Here is a 16,693-nt window from a genome sequence, read left to right as displayed (position 1 = left end):
TATTAGGACCAAATGCCCCAGGCATTGGTGACTGTGTGTTTATAGAGGGGGGTTTGGACTAATGAGGATCCAAAGAGGACACACTTCCGCTTGAGGACCAGAGGCTAGGATATATATTGCATATAGTAAGAAAGGTAGTAAACCACAGTAATGCCCAGTTAAAATCCCAATGGGCACATATTAAACAGCAGAATCCCATTTCATGTGAGACACATATAGGACAGCAGTTGTGCATGTCAAATGCTTTTTAGCATGGTCAGTTAAGGCAGTTTCCTTCCTCTACCGCTCCATCAGTGACACATATTTTAAAAAGTAACCATTCTGAATAAACAGATATTTTATTAATCTAAGTACCAAAGTGTGAGAAATCTTACCCAGAAAAAAATGTAGAAGAAACTTAAATTAGAGTTAATTATAATTAATGATTTGTGAATGAACCCAAATGAGAAAGCAGAAAATTGAGAAGCTGGTGAGGGAGTATGGACTACTAGGGGGAGATCCATTGCTGAGCAAGTACCTTTTATAAGCAGCACAAGCTCTTCTAAGGACCCAGGGGAGGACAGACATCTGGACCATACTCCAAACTCTAGTGGTAAATATAAGTTGAAAGGGGAATTCCCAAAAGCAAAAAGGCTTGATGTGTCAAGAGTCTCGCTGTCACTCATGTTCTATTACGTATAGATTAGATTAGATAGAGATTTCACAAGTTAATTGGTATGATGCATATACACTGTAAATAATAATGTAAAGTTAATAGAAGGATACATTTCAAAAACCTTACTCTTTCCAACTGGGGAAGCTTCCACAAGTAAAAACATGTAACTGACTATGAAGCAAGGTGCTGGTTGAAAAATGCAAATCTGCACAGCTTGCTAGGCTACCCACACACACATAAGAGAGCAGATAAGTGGTTATCTATGTAAATTATAATGATCTTAACTCATGGGAGGATTTCTACTGTGCAAGTGGCACCCACTGCTGTCATGTAAAAAATGCACAATGAGTGTACCACATTGGACAATATGTAAGAGGTGTGAACTAGGAACTAAGGTAGTCATATTACACTGTGAAAGGAAACAATATTTGACTGAGAAACAATGTAAGTGAGATGCGTAAGTAAGCAGCTCCTTCCAGAATGCAGAAGGTCTTGACATTTGGGGATAAGTTGTAAAGAGTGGGCAGGAACTGAGCCTGGGGGGAATAGCTGCAGCATGTTAAAGAATGTGCACATCAAGTCTACACTTGTTAAACCTGAGATCACAGGCATTCACATGGGCGCAAGGATCGCACACACACACACACACACACACACAGCACAGCATAACTTACTGATTACTGAATAACACAAATTCCCAGTGCCTTTGAATTCTGTATGCAATAATAATACTGTACACACCTAAAGTGCATTTTAAGGAAATGAGCTGAGTTGCATATGTAAATAAAATTAGGTTTATGTTTTAGAAATACTTTGACTGCAACTGAAGTGGTGCTCAGAGATTATCAGAGCATGTTCAGTGTCACAGAGTACCTGCCTGTTGCTCCCCTCTGCTGGGTTCTTTATGACACTGCAACTTGTTTTGACTAGTAACAACAGAATTTTTATCTGCAGAGTGTGAAACCATACCTTAAACTGTGTAGCCGTATATTTGCAAAACACATGCACACAAACACAGATACACACACTAGATATAACAAAACAAAGAATTTTCCCTTGTGACTTTCACTTGGGTCACCTTTGAGCTAGAGTTTGGAAGGATGTCAAGATTGTCAAGGGCAGATCAATAAGTTACAAAATAATGCTGCATTCATGTGCAGGCTCCTCTTGATTTTATGGATACCACTGTTTCTTTGGTACAGAATACGCAGATGCAATAACACACACACCTATTGAGAAAAAAAGACAACTGACTAAAATTGTTCTTAGTGGACTGACTATACAGCTGCCTGACTTTGTCCTCCTTTTGGAAGTATTTCTGTCTTGCCCTATAAAAGGAGCATTGTGCCTTCTGGGACAGAAAAGTATCAAATCTGTTTCCCGGTCTACAGAGCTTAATCAGATTTTTGCACACTACTATTAGTCTGTGGTATTGTTTTAACTTGTCATCTGTTTGTCAAACTTCTGTTGCATACAGTTACCAGCCTAAAAATAAATAATTTAGGTAATATTAGTAACATTACATATAGCTAATTACCGTTAATCCTTTAAACTCTGTGAAGCGCTTTGAGACAATTCTGACTGTAAAATGTGCTATATAAATAAAATTGAATTGAATTACAACCCCTGAAATGTTGTAATGTTGTAATAAAATGGACCATATAGCTTCCAATCAGAACCAAACATGTTCTAGAGGTTTATGTTGATTTCATGTAAACATGAACATTAATGAGGTTGTAAATGTAACATACCTGCGAGAGCCTTTATGCGAGAGCGTTCAAAAAGTCGCGCTGAACTGTTCTCATTATCCCAGTCAGTCTCTGCTGCCAGGTCCCAGCGGTTGTTGATATCATTATACTGCTGCTGGATCTCCAAGCTGTCAAAGTCTGTTGGCGAGATTGTACTCATGGTGCCCAGGCTTGAGAAAAACACATACAACCTGCAATGTAGACACAGAAAACATCCAAGGTCAGGGGATGTATAGAAGGAAGAGGGCATTGCACAAAAACAAAGCTTCACAGATAGACACCTGAAATGTGGGTCAATGTGAGTAATGGTTTAGAAGATTCCTTTTTAGAAACTTACTATCCACTTCTATTTCATCAGTGACAAAAGGCTGCACATCACCAACACTATCCACACAGCCTCCCAGCTGCACTCTAGATTTATATGCTCAAATGACATTCATGCAAATGAAGACTTGGACAGGGCAACTGCCAAAGTGTGTAAAAGACACAGAGATAAGTTCAGCAACTGTCATAATGTCATTAAGTCAGCAACAGGTTAGCAAGCAAAAGTTGAACATGAGTTCCCATATAAGCCAGGGTAATGTCATTAATGTCATTTTATCCTGAGTGTTGACGGCAGAGCAACAACATGCAGAAGCCATGAAGCTATACTATCACATGCACAATGACACAGAGTAATGTAAATAGGATACTGTGACATTGTTCATTTATGTTGTTTAGCTCCAACAGTTTAGAAGAAGTAATGCATTCCCTATCAGAAAAAAACAAGCCTAACCATTTCACAACAGTAAATAACCTAAATTTCCATACACGTATCAAACTGTATTAAAGTTTCACACTTTCTTAAGAACAAGTGAAAGAGCATGCATGTTCATCATTGCATGCACTAGTGGCATGTGTGATATAAATAGTTAATATATTTAGCACACCTCATCAAACAGTACATTTAAGATCTAATAGAAATCAGTTTGTGTCCTTGCATCACTGCCAGCCATACAACATCTCTCCTATCCTGCTGTTTGTATGAACTTAGCAGGAATTGTTAAAAATAGTGCTGCCTTATATGAAAACAATGAATACATACAGAGAGTCAAATCCTAAAAACAAGAAATCACAGTCAAGTAGGACAGTAAATAAAACCTGCTATGTCAAAATTTGTTAACAAATATGTTAACTATATATAATAAATAATACAATAAACTATTTGACAAAATGTACAACCCTAACCAGACAGATCTTGTCTTCAAAATTATGCTTTGATACACAGTGGGGACCTACATAAAGATTAAGCCCCTTGTCAGGGACACCCATTAACTAACTGAGGCCATTTGGTTAAGAGCATTGAACAGATTAGCTGACGAGGTTAAGTAGTCAGTTTGCTAATACTTGTTTGTTTATCATGTGTTGTATCGTGAATGGGAAACGGGGGGGCAGGGGGTTACAGGAAGTATTTCTTTGCCAAGTGTGACTGTAGGCTGCTAAACTGTATTGGCAATACAATCCAAGTTGACAATTCAGTTTATGATTTCTGCCACAGTGAAAGGACAAATGCAAGTGAACAAACTAGGTGGTGCCCTAGAGAGAAAAATGAAGTAGAGCAGTCCTGCAGAACACAACACAAACTAGGGATTTTATCTTAGTTTTTAATTAAAAGGCACAATAACAGCTGATTGAATTTGGGGGTTTTTATGTGCAGCTGTCAGAAATGTGTCTGCTTGGACCATAGTCATGAAATTGTACCTCTTTAAAAAAACACCTGGAAATCCACAAGACTTTGAGTTTTTCAGCTCTGTAGGCTTTCTGTGCATACCCTTGAACAAAATCTGTGCACATTTAAAATAAAATCTCACACATTAGTATGCAGCACTGTGCTAGATCCTAAAACTGGAAGACAGTTCCCTCACTGTAATTATCTGCAGCTGTGTAACATGGGGGCGACCTTCTTTTGAGAAGCCAAATTATTAGGCTTCATTATGTTGTTTGTTATTTTCTTGACATTTTCCCAACATTGTATTTATTGGATATTTTTGTATAGAGAGGAAACCAAAAAAATGGTTATGAGGTGAGGTATGCAACTTGATCTACACCTCCTGGATGGTCCATTTGAATCATGTAGAAAGTAACATTTGACAGTTCTCAAACACTGACCAACTTTAATGTCTCCTGTCATATTCATCACCATTATAATATATATATGGCGTGAGTAGTTTAGATTTAAAAAAAAAAAAATATATATATATATATATTTTTTTTTTAAATCTAAACTATAATAGATTGGCGTGAGTAGTTTAGATTAAAAAAAAAAAAAAAAAAATCATATATATATATATATATATATATGATTTTTTTTTTTTTTTTTTAATCTAAACTACTCACGCCATGCAACTAATTATGGTGTAGGACTGCTCAGGAAAAAATAAAGTGGAAACTTGCATAACCAAAACTTCACAGCATAAAAGCAAGATCCATAAAAAGGACACACTATCCAAGGACAAGGGTAGGGGCTGAAGAAAGAAGGCCCAGTGAAGTCACAACAGTCTGAAAGGGGAAAAGGAGAGGCAATCTTTCCCTTGTTGTAGGGTAGGAAGAGGGTCAGCTCAGTGTCGGCACTAATCAGTCCTGAATGGATCAGACAAACAATCCCTTGACCTACTATGATACAGCCTACTGTACTCACCCTCCCACACATACACAGGGTGACATACAAACCACACATGCAAGCTGAGCTGACCTATTCCACCCCACAACCACTAACAGCCTTGTCACGTAGACACACAGTAACTCTAAAAAGCCACACATACAAATCCACCCACTCAGCATGTAACCATATATTGTATCATGCACACAAAATGGGTTGGTTCAACACCTACAATCATGCCATTCTGTGTGGTGTGCAATGACCTCCTTCTAGTTCAGACAGAACCAAAATTTAGAGATAAAAAAGAGCCCCTAAACTATAACTTAGATGAAGAGTACTTGCTACAAAGCATTTTTTTTCTCTTTTTGTTTTTACATACACAAACTTCCTTGCATCATCGGATATTAGCCCTAAGGCTAACAAAATTCAACTTCCAACAACACAGCCCATTACAGAATAAAGGACATAGACAGACAGGCAGACAGATGTCACACAAAAAGGGGGCATAAAGAAGGTTCCATGAAAGAAAATCCCCTCAAGGCTTAATCCACAAAACATACACATTAATGTAATGAAAGAGCTGAAAAACCTATCCTCTGGCCCAATATGCCTTTAAAAAATACCCTCAAAATCCAAAAATAAAATGTTGAAGCCACCTACAATTGCAATAACTAGATCACACTGCAGGGCTGTGTAAACAGAATAAACACTTAATTGACGACAACATGGATTCAATTATACTGAGAGATATTGCCAAGCTTGGTAACAAGGTGTGACCTGTAAACTACCCTTTTGAAAACATGAGAACTAGTTTCGCAACTCCAAACGGGAAAGCAGGACAAGCACCACAAGAAAAATAGTGCTCCTGAAAAAGGGGAGAACGAAAGTAGGGCACAAAGGAATGCCTCAAGGCTAAATCCTAGCTCCTGACTGGGCAGAAGCACATCAGGCTGTCATTCACAACAGAATGACACCGGGTAAGAAAGCAGGGCAGAGCCAGTGGCAGCACCACCACCTCTTTATTTTCACTTGCCGTCATCCCTCCTCCCTTCCCAGAGTTGCTTCCCTGTGCCCAGCTGGTCTGTTTGTCACTGCACCCGTTAATCAGGGAGAGAGGAAAAGAGAAATAGAGCCTACAATCAGTCACCCGCAGGGAATTAGGCCTGTGCACATTAGCCAGCCACTCTGCCACCATGCGCCAGGGGAACAGGGTAGACACACACATACAACCACTCCCTGTAATGCCAAACAAAGAAGCTATAAATGTAACTATGACACTAGTACAATACTGATATTATAAATAAATTATTATTATAGTTTATACTAAAAACACAACAAATACAACCTAATTTACAAATACATTATTTAGAAATAATGAAAATAAAAAATATATTAAACTGCCATATGCGCTACACAAACAATTCTAAACAAGTCTAAGCTGAGGTGGCACCTCTGCTTCCGAGAATCAACCTGACTGTGATACTTGAATGGGACAGAAGACTGGGGGGGCAGATCCCAAAATGCAGCACACAAAGCCCACCCCGCCAAACTGACCCAACACAATGGAGGAGTCAGCAGTGAGTTGAGGCCAGCCGTTCAAGCCTTTCCTGTTTGCAGAGAGGAGGCAGCCAGAGGCACATATGCATCTGAGGCCCCCTCCCCAGGCTGCTGATCCTGGACTGAATGCCCTGCTGAATGCCCTGCTGAATGGGAGAGCAGAGGTTCTTTGTTGACCTGTAGCATCACATTTATCAAACACTCAAGCGACTAGCATGCCCTGCACATTGCACGCATTGACATGATAGACATGTTACTAATGTTTGGACACCCACACTGAATACGGCTCAATGATGCATTGCTTTCAGTTTTTTAGATTATTTATTTTTTGATGACTTCTCAACTAAATAACAGAATTCAGTGGCTGGAAGCCACAGTTGCAGCATCAAGCTCCAGCGCAGCCGAAAGTTCAAATTAAAAACACTGGTGAATGAAATCAGACTCATTCACCATGGACTGGCTTCTGCCAGTTAAAAACACACAGACTTTGGATACTTGCCATATCCAAAAACACATACGGTATGTTTGAAGATCTGTGAGACATAAAAGTAAACACGAGCTTCTGCCCAGATGTTTGCATATTTGCCATTTACCTTACCAAGTACCTTTTCTATCAGTAGTGCTAAAATTGTTATCTCACTCTCATATTCTCTTTATATACATACCGAATTTTCATTTTGTGTCATACTGCTACTAAATTAAACTACAGTTGAAATATACTAAAGGTCTGAGAGCATATTTGAAATTCCAGGGTGGTGTTCTTTATCCTGGTCATTAAAAGAGTTGTTGTTTAAACTAATTTGAAATATAATTTTCAAGCCTTTTAGTAAAACAACATTAGTTAAATGTAATTAAAGCCCAAAAAGGCAGAAATTGATAAATTGATACAAACAATGTCAGAGGTAGGTATTGGCAAATACATGTTACTGCTTGTATGTAATTTCAGATTTCTGAAGGGGGTGTGGACGCAGTAAAACCACTGTTTTAGATTTTCTATCTCTGCATGAAAATCTGCGGCCACCGGATGTACTGAACTAACAAAGTCCCTCCAATGAGCTGATCTTGAAAGGAATATTCCTTAATAGCATAGTGACAGAATGGTGGCCAACATGGTTGTGTGGCTCCAGCTAGCCTTTGAGCTTGTTTTCTTTCTGACTCTGACTATTTTCATCAGTATTAGATGATTTTCTGTCCTCATTTTAGAGCTATGCGATTTAAACTGTTTCCTGTAGTGTGCTACAGTTATTATACTGGCCCTCCCTTGAAAATTTGGAAGCCCATAGTCAGGTTTTAGAGTTACTGATGTCAGACCCATGACCTTTGTTTCCAATATTTCCAAAGTAACACAGACCCTCAATTTCTGTAAACAAACTTACTAGCATCATTGGTAATATTGATATAATTTATTTAAATCAGAAAATAAAAAAAAAAGAAATGAGGTCAGTGCATAAAAATAAAACCTATTAATGTAATAAAATATGTTTTCATCAATGGTGCTCACTGGTTAATTAAGTCTGCATGAAAAAAATACTATTAACTAATCATTAATATATATATTAATGATTCCTAAAACATTAAGTATTTTATATACATATGATTCCTAAAACATTAATATTTTTTCATGCAGACTTAGTTATTACGCCTTAGTTTAGAAATGAAAATAAATCTCGTGCCACAGACAGATTAATAGAGATAATTCTGTTGATCTACATATTGTGTCACAGTGTCTGTAAGTTGTTGTAAAATGCTAATCATGCTGCTGACCTACTTTGACAAATTCTGAAAATAAACGAGTCATTTTAGTGAGTAAAATCCTCAAAATATAGAATGTCTACTTTTCAGGAACAAAGTCACAACAACTTTAGCCTTTCATGTTTCTGCCAAGCCAATCTCAATTAATCCAACTTTCAAAATATTTCATAGCAGGTTATGGTGTTTCTGCTCACTTGAAACAACATGTGTTACAGAATACCAGCTATATCTTTGCCTACGAACACTGACACATTAAAAATAATATAAAAAATGTCTTGACTAACAGGTTATCACCATGTCATGTTTTGGCCTTTACAACAGAGATGTAGAAACAGCTTTTGTCACTCCTCACTAAAAGATTGTATGACTTAAGGCAAGGAAAACAACTAGACAACTATCCATACTAAAGTCACCACTGTGAAGTGTGTCGATATAGACCGAAAAATAAAATGTTAAGAGAAAAATTGCACACTAGAAAGCAAATACTCACAAGGCACTCTCTGGCTTAGTGATATGGTTGTTTGCAGCAAAATGAATGTGAATGGCCTGAATTGAGAAAAAAGCTTGTTTGAGAAGGATTTTGAGAATCAGCACAACAGGGGGCCCACATTCACAGTCCAATTCTATTGTTGAATGTTGTTCATCTAGCCAGCCATCCACTGTGGCAACAGCCTTTTCTCATCCATCTATCATCACAGCCTACTTGTCTCTCCATCTAAAAGCTGCCACAACCAATTCAACTCATGGCCTTGAACACAATAATGAGGCATGAGTCATTAGATTCTTTTAACACAAGAATTACTAACATACACATACAGCAAACAGTATCTTGACATAAATGTGCAGAAGGCAGATGCTGAATCTGCTGTGGAAAAAAAACACAGGCAGGCTGTTTTAAATGATTAAATGTGGCTGTGTTTGACATTGGCTCAAACTAAGGCCAGAAGATACAGACATGTAGATAAATGGTTTACATAACTAAGGTATTGCAGTCAGTCACTTCACAACCTATAAAGCTGTATATCGTAAATATATATAATATATGCCCCTACAGTGCAAAAAAATCTAATAATGTGCATTCTCACTACAAAAAAATCCCACAATAAACTGCTATTTCTGGAGATATTTCATGCAAGTTTGTCAAGTATGCATTAAATACATTTTGATTACATAACACTGGCAGATTCAGTTTTCAGTGTTTGCCTATAAAAAAATCTGAAGGCAGGCTGCTCCTAGCTGCTGTTCACACAACAAGCTGCTGGGTAAGGCACAACGAAGTCAGAGAAACACAAGAACTGCACAGTGCCCAATAAATTATTCCAAGCAGAGTGTTTTTATGCACAATTACACATTGTTACACTGTGTTCTGCTTGTAATATCCTCATTTGGCATTTTGTCATTTCACAGCAGGCCTCTGGGAGTAGACATCAACACAGCTCCAGAGGGATGTTATTAATTATTAAATATATTGTTTGTGGCCTGCTCCAGCCTCATGCTGCCTGTCAGGCCAGCTGTGATCCCCAAGCATCAACTCTACAAGGTGAACAGCAACAAAGGGGAAAGAAATCATGTTGCCCTCTAGTGGTAATGTTGCAATGTATACAGTACTTTTACAGTAGGTTATACCATTAAATAAAAGCGATAGTATACATTTAATTTCTATACCACAAACTTTACAGAGTTATCTCTAGGTAGAAATACACTTGCCCACAAAAAAATAAATTGCTGATGTCTGATTTTTAGGTTAGGCCTGCTCCTGCATGGTCCTGCCAAGTCCATACAAAAAAAAAACAATGAAAAAATGCTACTTGGCAAATCCTAAGTAAGAAATAAAATTATCCAGCTGGTAACCTATTTACAAGTAATAAAAATTGCTAAAATAACTACTGAAGTTATTAAATTATCCAATATTTATTTGGCTTTGGTTAGGCTTGTCTCAATATTGCAGAATGAGTTTCACCATCACAGGGGGGGGGGAGGAGGTAAAGCAGGTTAAAACGCACTGGAGATTTGTATGAGCATCCGGTGATGACCACACAAAACCACATCAAAGTTCAAAAGGCAACAAATATTTCCTGACAGCCTCAACGGTAAAATAAATATATTAATATTAACTGGATTTTGGATTTTAAAGCAATGTCATACTGTATCTGGCCATCACTCACTCCACCAGAATGTGTTAATGCTGTGCATATTTCGCACTTCTCATCGAGACCAGTGATTAAAAGGCAATTATCCACGCCTATATGGTTTTCCTTTGAGATTTTTCAATGGACTGATTTTTCTGGGCCATTGAACATGGTCCTACACGTGGTGGCCAGTAAATGTGCTAGATTTGAGATGCTTGATGGGCATGTAGCACACGTACACATTTCAAAACAATGTGGTCATTAACCTTTGTTTTCAATTCTGTTTTGCTAGTAAGCCCACTTTTACCTGATGCATCCTTGCTATGAGTCACAGTCTAGGCCAGGAACGCTGTATCAATGTCTGTCCTATCATAACATCACCACACAGACCACAATGTCGAAAGAGGGAGAGAGAGAATATGCAGCTTTACAAGATGCCAGCACTGTAGCGTACAGTATCTTGGTATGATGGAGCCAGCAGGAAGAAGGCAGATGCTAAATCTGCTGTGGAAAAAGATCCACAGGCTGGCTGTGTGGAACACGCAGATAAAATGTGGCTGCGTTTGACATCGGCTCAAACAAAGGCAACAAGACACAAACATATGGAGAAATGGTTTACAACAACTAAAGGCGTTGCGGTTAGATACTTCTCAGCTAACAGAGCAGAAATGCATGTGTGGGTTCGTCTGCTTCAGAGTTCACAGAAAATGAGATACAATAACGATGTGCTGGGAAGCTAGTAGCGGTGGCAAGCTAACAGCAGTCACCTGAATATCAGACTCCTCTCTCATTAGCTTTGTTATTAGTGGGTAGGCTACTGGTGGTGGAGAAGAAAAAAGACAGAAAAAAATCACGCTTACCCCTTATTTTGTCTTCGGGAAAGAGGCTGTCGATATTATTATCGCGTCTCTGTATGTGCTATTTCACCATACATAAAAAAAAATATCTTCTTTAGCTAGCGAGGCGTGCGGCTACGCTAATTCAAATTTTAACGGTTAAAAATCCCAGGTGACACTGATAACGTCTCTCCGTTAAATCCGCATCCTCGGAAAAAAAAGATCTTTTTCCTCCGCGCTGCTACCGGTGCAGCGCGTTACAAAACCAAACCTCTTTATCTAGCTTTCATACCGAGCGGTCAGCGAGGAGGGGGGAAAAAATATGTATTTATAGGCGCTGAAAAGACCCCGTTTTGAGGCAGGTATACGAGACGGATATCCGCAGCGGCTTCTTCCAACCAACCCCCCCGCGGCCGAGCATCCGAAAGGGCCGTCTGTACCTCACTGACTCCCCGCTCCCTGTGCTCCCGTTCAACAGGGAGAAGAAAGAAAGAGAGTGGACGTGGTGGTGGTAGTTAGGGGGTGTGCGTGGGGGAGTGGGTGGTGGTGGTGGTGGTGGTGGTGATGGGTGGGTGTGTGGGTGGGTTTCTGACCCTTCACAGTCACATGGGAAACACTGCACATTTTCAGTATTCTCCACAATAACAGCTTGAACAGGAGAGGCTCTGTCCTCATGTCTGGTGCTGTCCCTGGTGCTAAACTGAAAGCTACCATTCCCAGTTTGTTTTATTGCAAGAAGGCTATAACTTAATACAAAAAATGAATCAATTATTCACCACATAAATGAATATACCACTATTAAATATGAATGTAGGCTTTATTTAAACATAAAATCTGACAAATTCAGTTTTGGTTTGTATCTTTTTATATAATTTTGTATTAAAGCTGCATTTTGGAACTTTTGTCTCCCCCTCCCTTGAGTGAGAGGAATTACACAAATGTGTTTCGAGAAATGTTTGATTATCTTGCTAAATGGAGAATTTACAGTGAGTTTTTTACTTTCTATTCATCATCTGTCCATTTTCTGAACCCGTTTTGTCCTGTATATCGTCACGGTGGTGCTGGAGCCTATCCCAGCTGTCAATGGGTGAAAGGTGGGGTACACAGCAGGTTGGCAGTCTATGCAGGGTTTATCCACTCTTGTTGATGTCTGAAAATGTTCAATAATATCCAAAACAGTCAGTATGAGTCAGTAAATACACATCTAGCAAGGATGTCCTGTTGTGAGCTGCAATCGTAAATCACACCTCTGGACAATATCCGGAATGTGTATGTGGTATAACAGCTCAGGAAGCCTTGCCGCCTTGTTTCAGTTCTTAATGAGGAAAAGCGCCCTTTCTAGACTGTAATCTAACTCCACTGGATGCTGGCTGGAGTGTAAGCTTTTCAACCAGAGACTCCACCATATTACTGGTTGCTGTAGTAACTCACTCTGTCTCTATCATAGCTGCTTCCCTTTACGGTTCTATGTAGTAATGTAACCACAGACACCAGATTAAAATAATCTGATATACAGTTAATCCACTTTATTTATTTATTTTTTAATTTAAGGTCACATAAAAATGCACACAATGTACTCTGTCATATCCAGATATTTATGCTGCAGAATTGCATTATGCTGATCTATTGAAATGTATTCAAACAACATTATTTCTACAAATCAAAAACCTTTCTTTCAGGCTTTCCTGCGTTAATTTTAGATCTTTGAGGAAGTGCAGTCGCATTAAATTATTCCCGAGACACTATGCAGCACCTGATTTGACATAAAGTGAGTCTTAGTTTATTCATAAAGCTCCAATAGATTCTCAGGCAGAAGAGCCTCAACACCAGGGTAACTGTTTCCCCCCGTGCTTTTTTCTATTGCACCATATAGCAGTGTGAGCAGTGATTTGACAGTTTTAGCAGTTGAGTTAGAGAATATCCACACACTACAGAGCGACTCGTTTGAGCTGCTTGTGCCCCTATAAAATGGGACTAAAGACAGCATCTAAACTCTGACACCTAAATTAGTCCTTAGTTTTTGCGCTCTCGCCTGCTCTCATCTCCACAGGGTGTGTATCCGCCAGCATGGGTGTAGCTGAACCAACAAAGTGGTGGTGGCGAGGGGTTTGTGGGATGATAGGTCTCATAGGGTGGGCTGAGCAGTTTGGAAAATTGCATGCTACTCATTAAAAGTAGTTAGTGGTAATGAAAAAGCTCTGCTGCGTTGTTAGTGTGGTTCCAGTATTTTGCATCTTTGCTGCTGTGAGTGTATTATTGCAGCTGAAGCTATAGGCTGTTTTTTAAAGCCACTATTATTGATTTGCAGTATCAGCATATTTGAGCAAATGTGTCACCACTCAATTTTTTTACTATGCACCTGACTCAACAGATTATTTCAAAAGGACAGCTGAGCAAAGGTGAGACTGGATGGGTCATCAAGGAGAACGCTGGCAGACAAAGTCATGGGAAAATGTGTTTGTATTTAATCGAATGGCCTGGGGTGTGCACACTAATAGGAAACAATTCAAACACTAAGAGAAACAGTGTAGTGGAAAGGAGGGAAACAAAAACACACAAATAATATGGTTCTTTGGCACATTATAAAATAAGCTTGAATTGGGTTTTTAACCATCCTAGTTTAAATCTGACTGGGGCTGGTTGCTTGTCTCCCCACGTTAAACCTGCAATAAGATAAGATAATCCTTTATTAGTCCCCCACAGGGTACAACCTGTCCAGGGTGTACCGTCCCTTTAGCCAATTGACAGCTGAGACTGCCTCCAGACTCCCGTGACCCTATAGTATACAGAATCATACAGATTCCTGTGCACATGTGTTGCATCCATTTTGATGGCACATTTATTTTGATGTGTGCATGCGTACAGTTTAATTTCTGCACCTTGGCAAACACATAAATCTGGGAGGTTAGTGTCCTGACAAAACTTGAGTTCAGTTGCATTCATATTTTATTTCTGGTGGGTACAGTGTGAATCAAAGTGGGCTTTGTGTCCACATGTAGTACTTTACTTCTGTTTGAGAAAAGAAAGCCTGGGGGCTTCAGAAATCACTTATCTGAGCTGTGTTTCAGCATTGATAGGACCCAAACACGCACACAGACACACACAGAACCTGTTTACGCCCCCGGCCCCAGACCCCACCTCTGCTCACCGACCCACACCCCAGCAGAGAGCTCATCCACAATCCACCATGACAAAGGGAAAGAGCTGAGTGCAGGATATAAGGCCGCAACTGGCTGCCAGAGTGTGTCCAGCACAGTGATTTCTGCAGATTGCAGCAGTTTGAGCTAAACCCTCCTCTGTCTGCTCACTATAGACGGGACCTGAGCGGGTGGGGTCATCATTGGTGCGTGTAGTGACTGGGGTGGAGCTGGGTGGTGGGGGTTGTGGTGTTTGGTAAAGTTGGTGTGACTTTCTACCTTCACAGCTGGCTGGATATGATCTCTATTCTTTTCTTTCCCAGCACAATGTGTGTGTGTGAGACTGTCTGATATTTCTAACCTTAAAGCCTAATCATATGACTCCAATCCCAGGGTAATGGAGGGGGGTCTCTGTGCTGCCTTTTAATGATGTATCAGAGGCAGGGACGCACAGAAGCTGAAGTAAAAATTTCTAGAGTTTATCCCAGACAGTGCAGATCAGACAGCTTTCTGAACAGCAGTGTAAACACACACTGATATGAGCAGCCAATATTTGCTGCTTTATGCCAACCCCTTCCAGTTTACAGAAGCCTTATGCACAACTAACACATAATTTTTCATCTATATTTAGAGTTAAAGGAACATGCTTATAGTTTGGCTACAAGGTAGATTATCAAGATTTAGGGTACGTACTTTATTTTATCTGATGCACATCCTCCCTGTAAGTCCAGCCTGATGTTTAGATACCAATTCTTCCTCCAAATATGGCCATGCACTTCTCTAATGCAGATAAGCTTCAGTCCAGATTTGCCTCAAAGTAAGTTGTAGTTTAAATGATGCCTGGAACTGAATGTTCTTACCTTTATGCATAAACTATAGGATGTTTTGTTATTGTCTTTTTTCAGTAATGTGTGTGATCATGTCTTAAAACCATTACTCTACATGTAAAAGTTCCCCCTTTTCTTTCCTCACCACTGCAACTACAGTAATACTGATGACTAAACCACTTTAAATGAATGCAGAATATCTGGGTCTGGGTTTGGCCATGTGGAAGCATCATCATTATGCTGCTAAGTTGTGTCATATTTGTCCCTTAGCCTCCAGATTCAACTGGAAGTTGTAAAGAAGAAAGTTTAGTCACTGCTGTCCACAGCCACCAGGACCCAGTGGGTTATACTCTGGTCAGTGTGACCTACTAAAAGATATTTATATCCCCAACCCCACTTTTTTTGAGTCAACTCCCAAGGACAGTGATGCTATTTCTGTTTCCGTTCCTGCTCATCCTCTGTCTCCCTCTCTCTCTCTTTCTCTCCCATCTCTTTTCTTATATCCACTTCTCCCTAAACTAGTTGATGGAGGTCACCCTGCTGTTCCAGTTTTAAAAATTATATAATAATTAGACAGAATGAAACCAGGACAGTGAGGAGCAGTGGTGCCACTAGGTGCAACGTGACTCACTGAGCGCACAGGATGAGGACCATCTGTAGGATCTGAGCAGAGAGAGAGGGCGAGTGTTAAAACACCAATTTCTTTGTGTTTGATTCAGAATCACATGACAACACTGTAGTTTCTTCTAATGTTACAACCTCCCCCCCAAAAATACTTATAACAGGTTGGGGTGCATATTGTGTTGTATGAGTCATTGGTACTTATCTCTAACTCAGATACATTATATAACAGTAAAGGAGATGTGCTGATAGTAGAGACCCTGTTCAATTTATGGAAAGCATATCCTGGACTGTACAGATGTACCAGCAGTTCCCTCTAGTGGAAGATCTTGTAAATTATTGTTGTGCATTTTTAAAATTGACATGAAGATCAGCTGTGTGTGGGAAAGAAAAAAGAGATATATGACACGATATATATATATATATTACACAATATATGACACTCTGTTGCTGATTTATGGAAATAAATGGTTAAACAACATACTGTGCGACAGACAGCTAATAGTGTGTTGATGTTTGTGTCTTATTAAATGGTCTGTGCTCACCAGAGGTTTGCTGCATTAGATCTGCACCTTCCCTGGAGTCTCTGCTGCCTTCCAACAAGCTGCAAAACACATGTTTCCTGCTTTGCGGTTTTATGAATGATGGAGACACACTGTTGTCATTTTACAAATGATGCAATAATGTGCAAAGACAATCTGGGAAATTAGTGTTCAACAACCTTTTGATTGAAATGAATGAGAAGGAAAGATTTTATGTGTTGGTCTGAATTTCTACCGCTATATAAAATCAT

The 16,693-nt window shown here is 39.4% G+C and overlaps 1 protein-coding gene across 1 annotated transcript in view; it reads right to left on the bottom strand.

Annotated features, from left to right (window-relative positions):
• The window catches only part of sptbn2 (spectrin, beta, non-erythrocytic 2), a 40,124-nt gene extending 28,715 nt beyond the window's left edge, over positions 1-11,409 (bottom strand). Inside the window, exons 1-2 of the mRNA XM_028420745.1 lie at positions 11,340-11,409; positions 2,407-2,594 (exon numbers count right to left, since the gene is read on the bottom strand). Coding sequence (XP_028276546.1) covers positions 2,407-2,563 — 157 coding nt within the window. The 5' untranslated portion in view covers positions 2,564-2,594; positions 11,340-11,409. The remainder of the gene's footprint in view (positions 1-2,406; positions 2,595-11,339) is intronic.
• Between the last annotated feature and the right edge of the window lie 5,284 nt (positions 11,410-16,693).

The sequence above is a fragment of the Parambassis ranga genome, chromosome 14, assembly GCF_900634625.1.
Source record: "Parambassis ranga chromosome 14, fParRan2.1, whole genome shotgun sequence".
Taxonomy (NCBI): domain Eukaryota; kingdom Metazoa; phylum Chordata; class Actinopteri; family Ambassidae; genus Parambassis; species Parambassis ranga.
The sequence above is the reverse complement of the archived record's forward strand: the minus strand, read 5'-3'. Positions and strand labels throughout refer to the sequence as shown.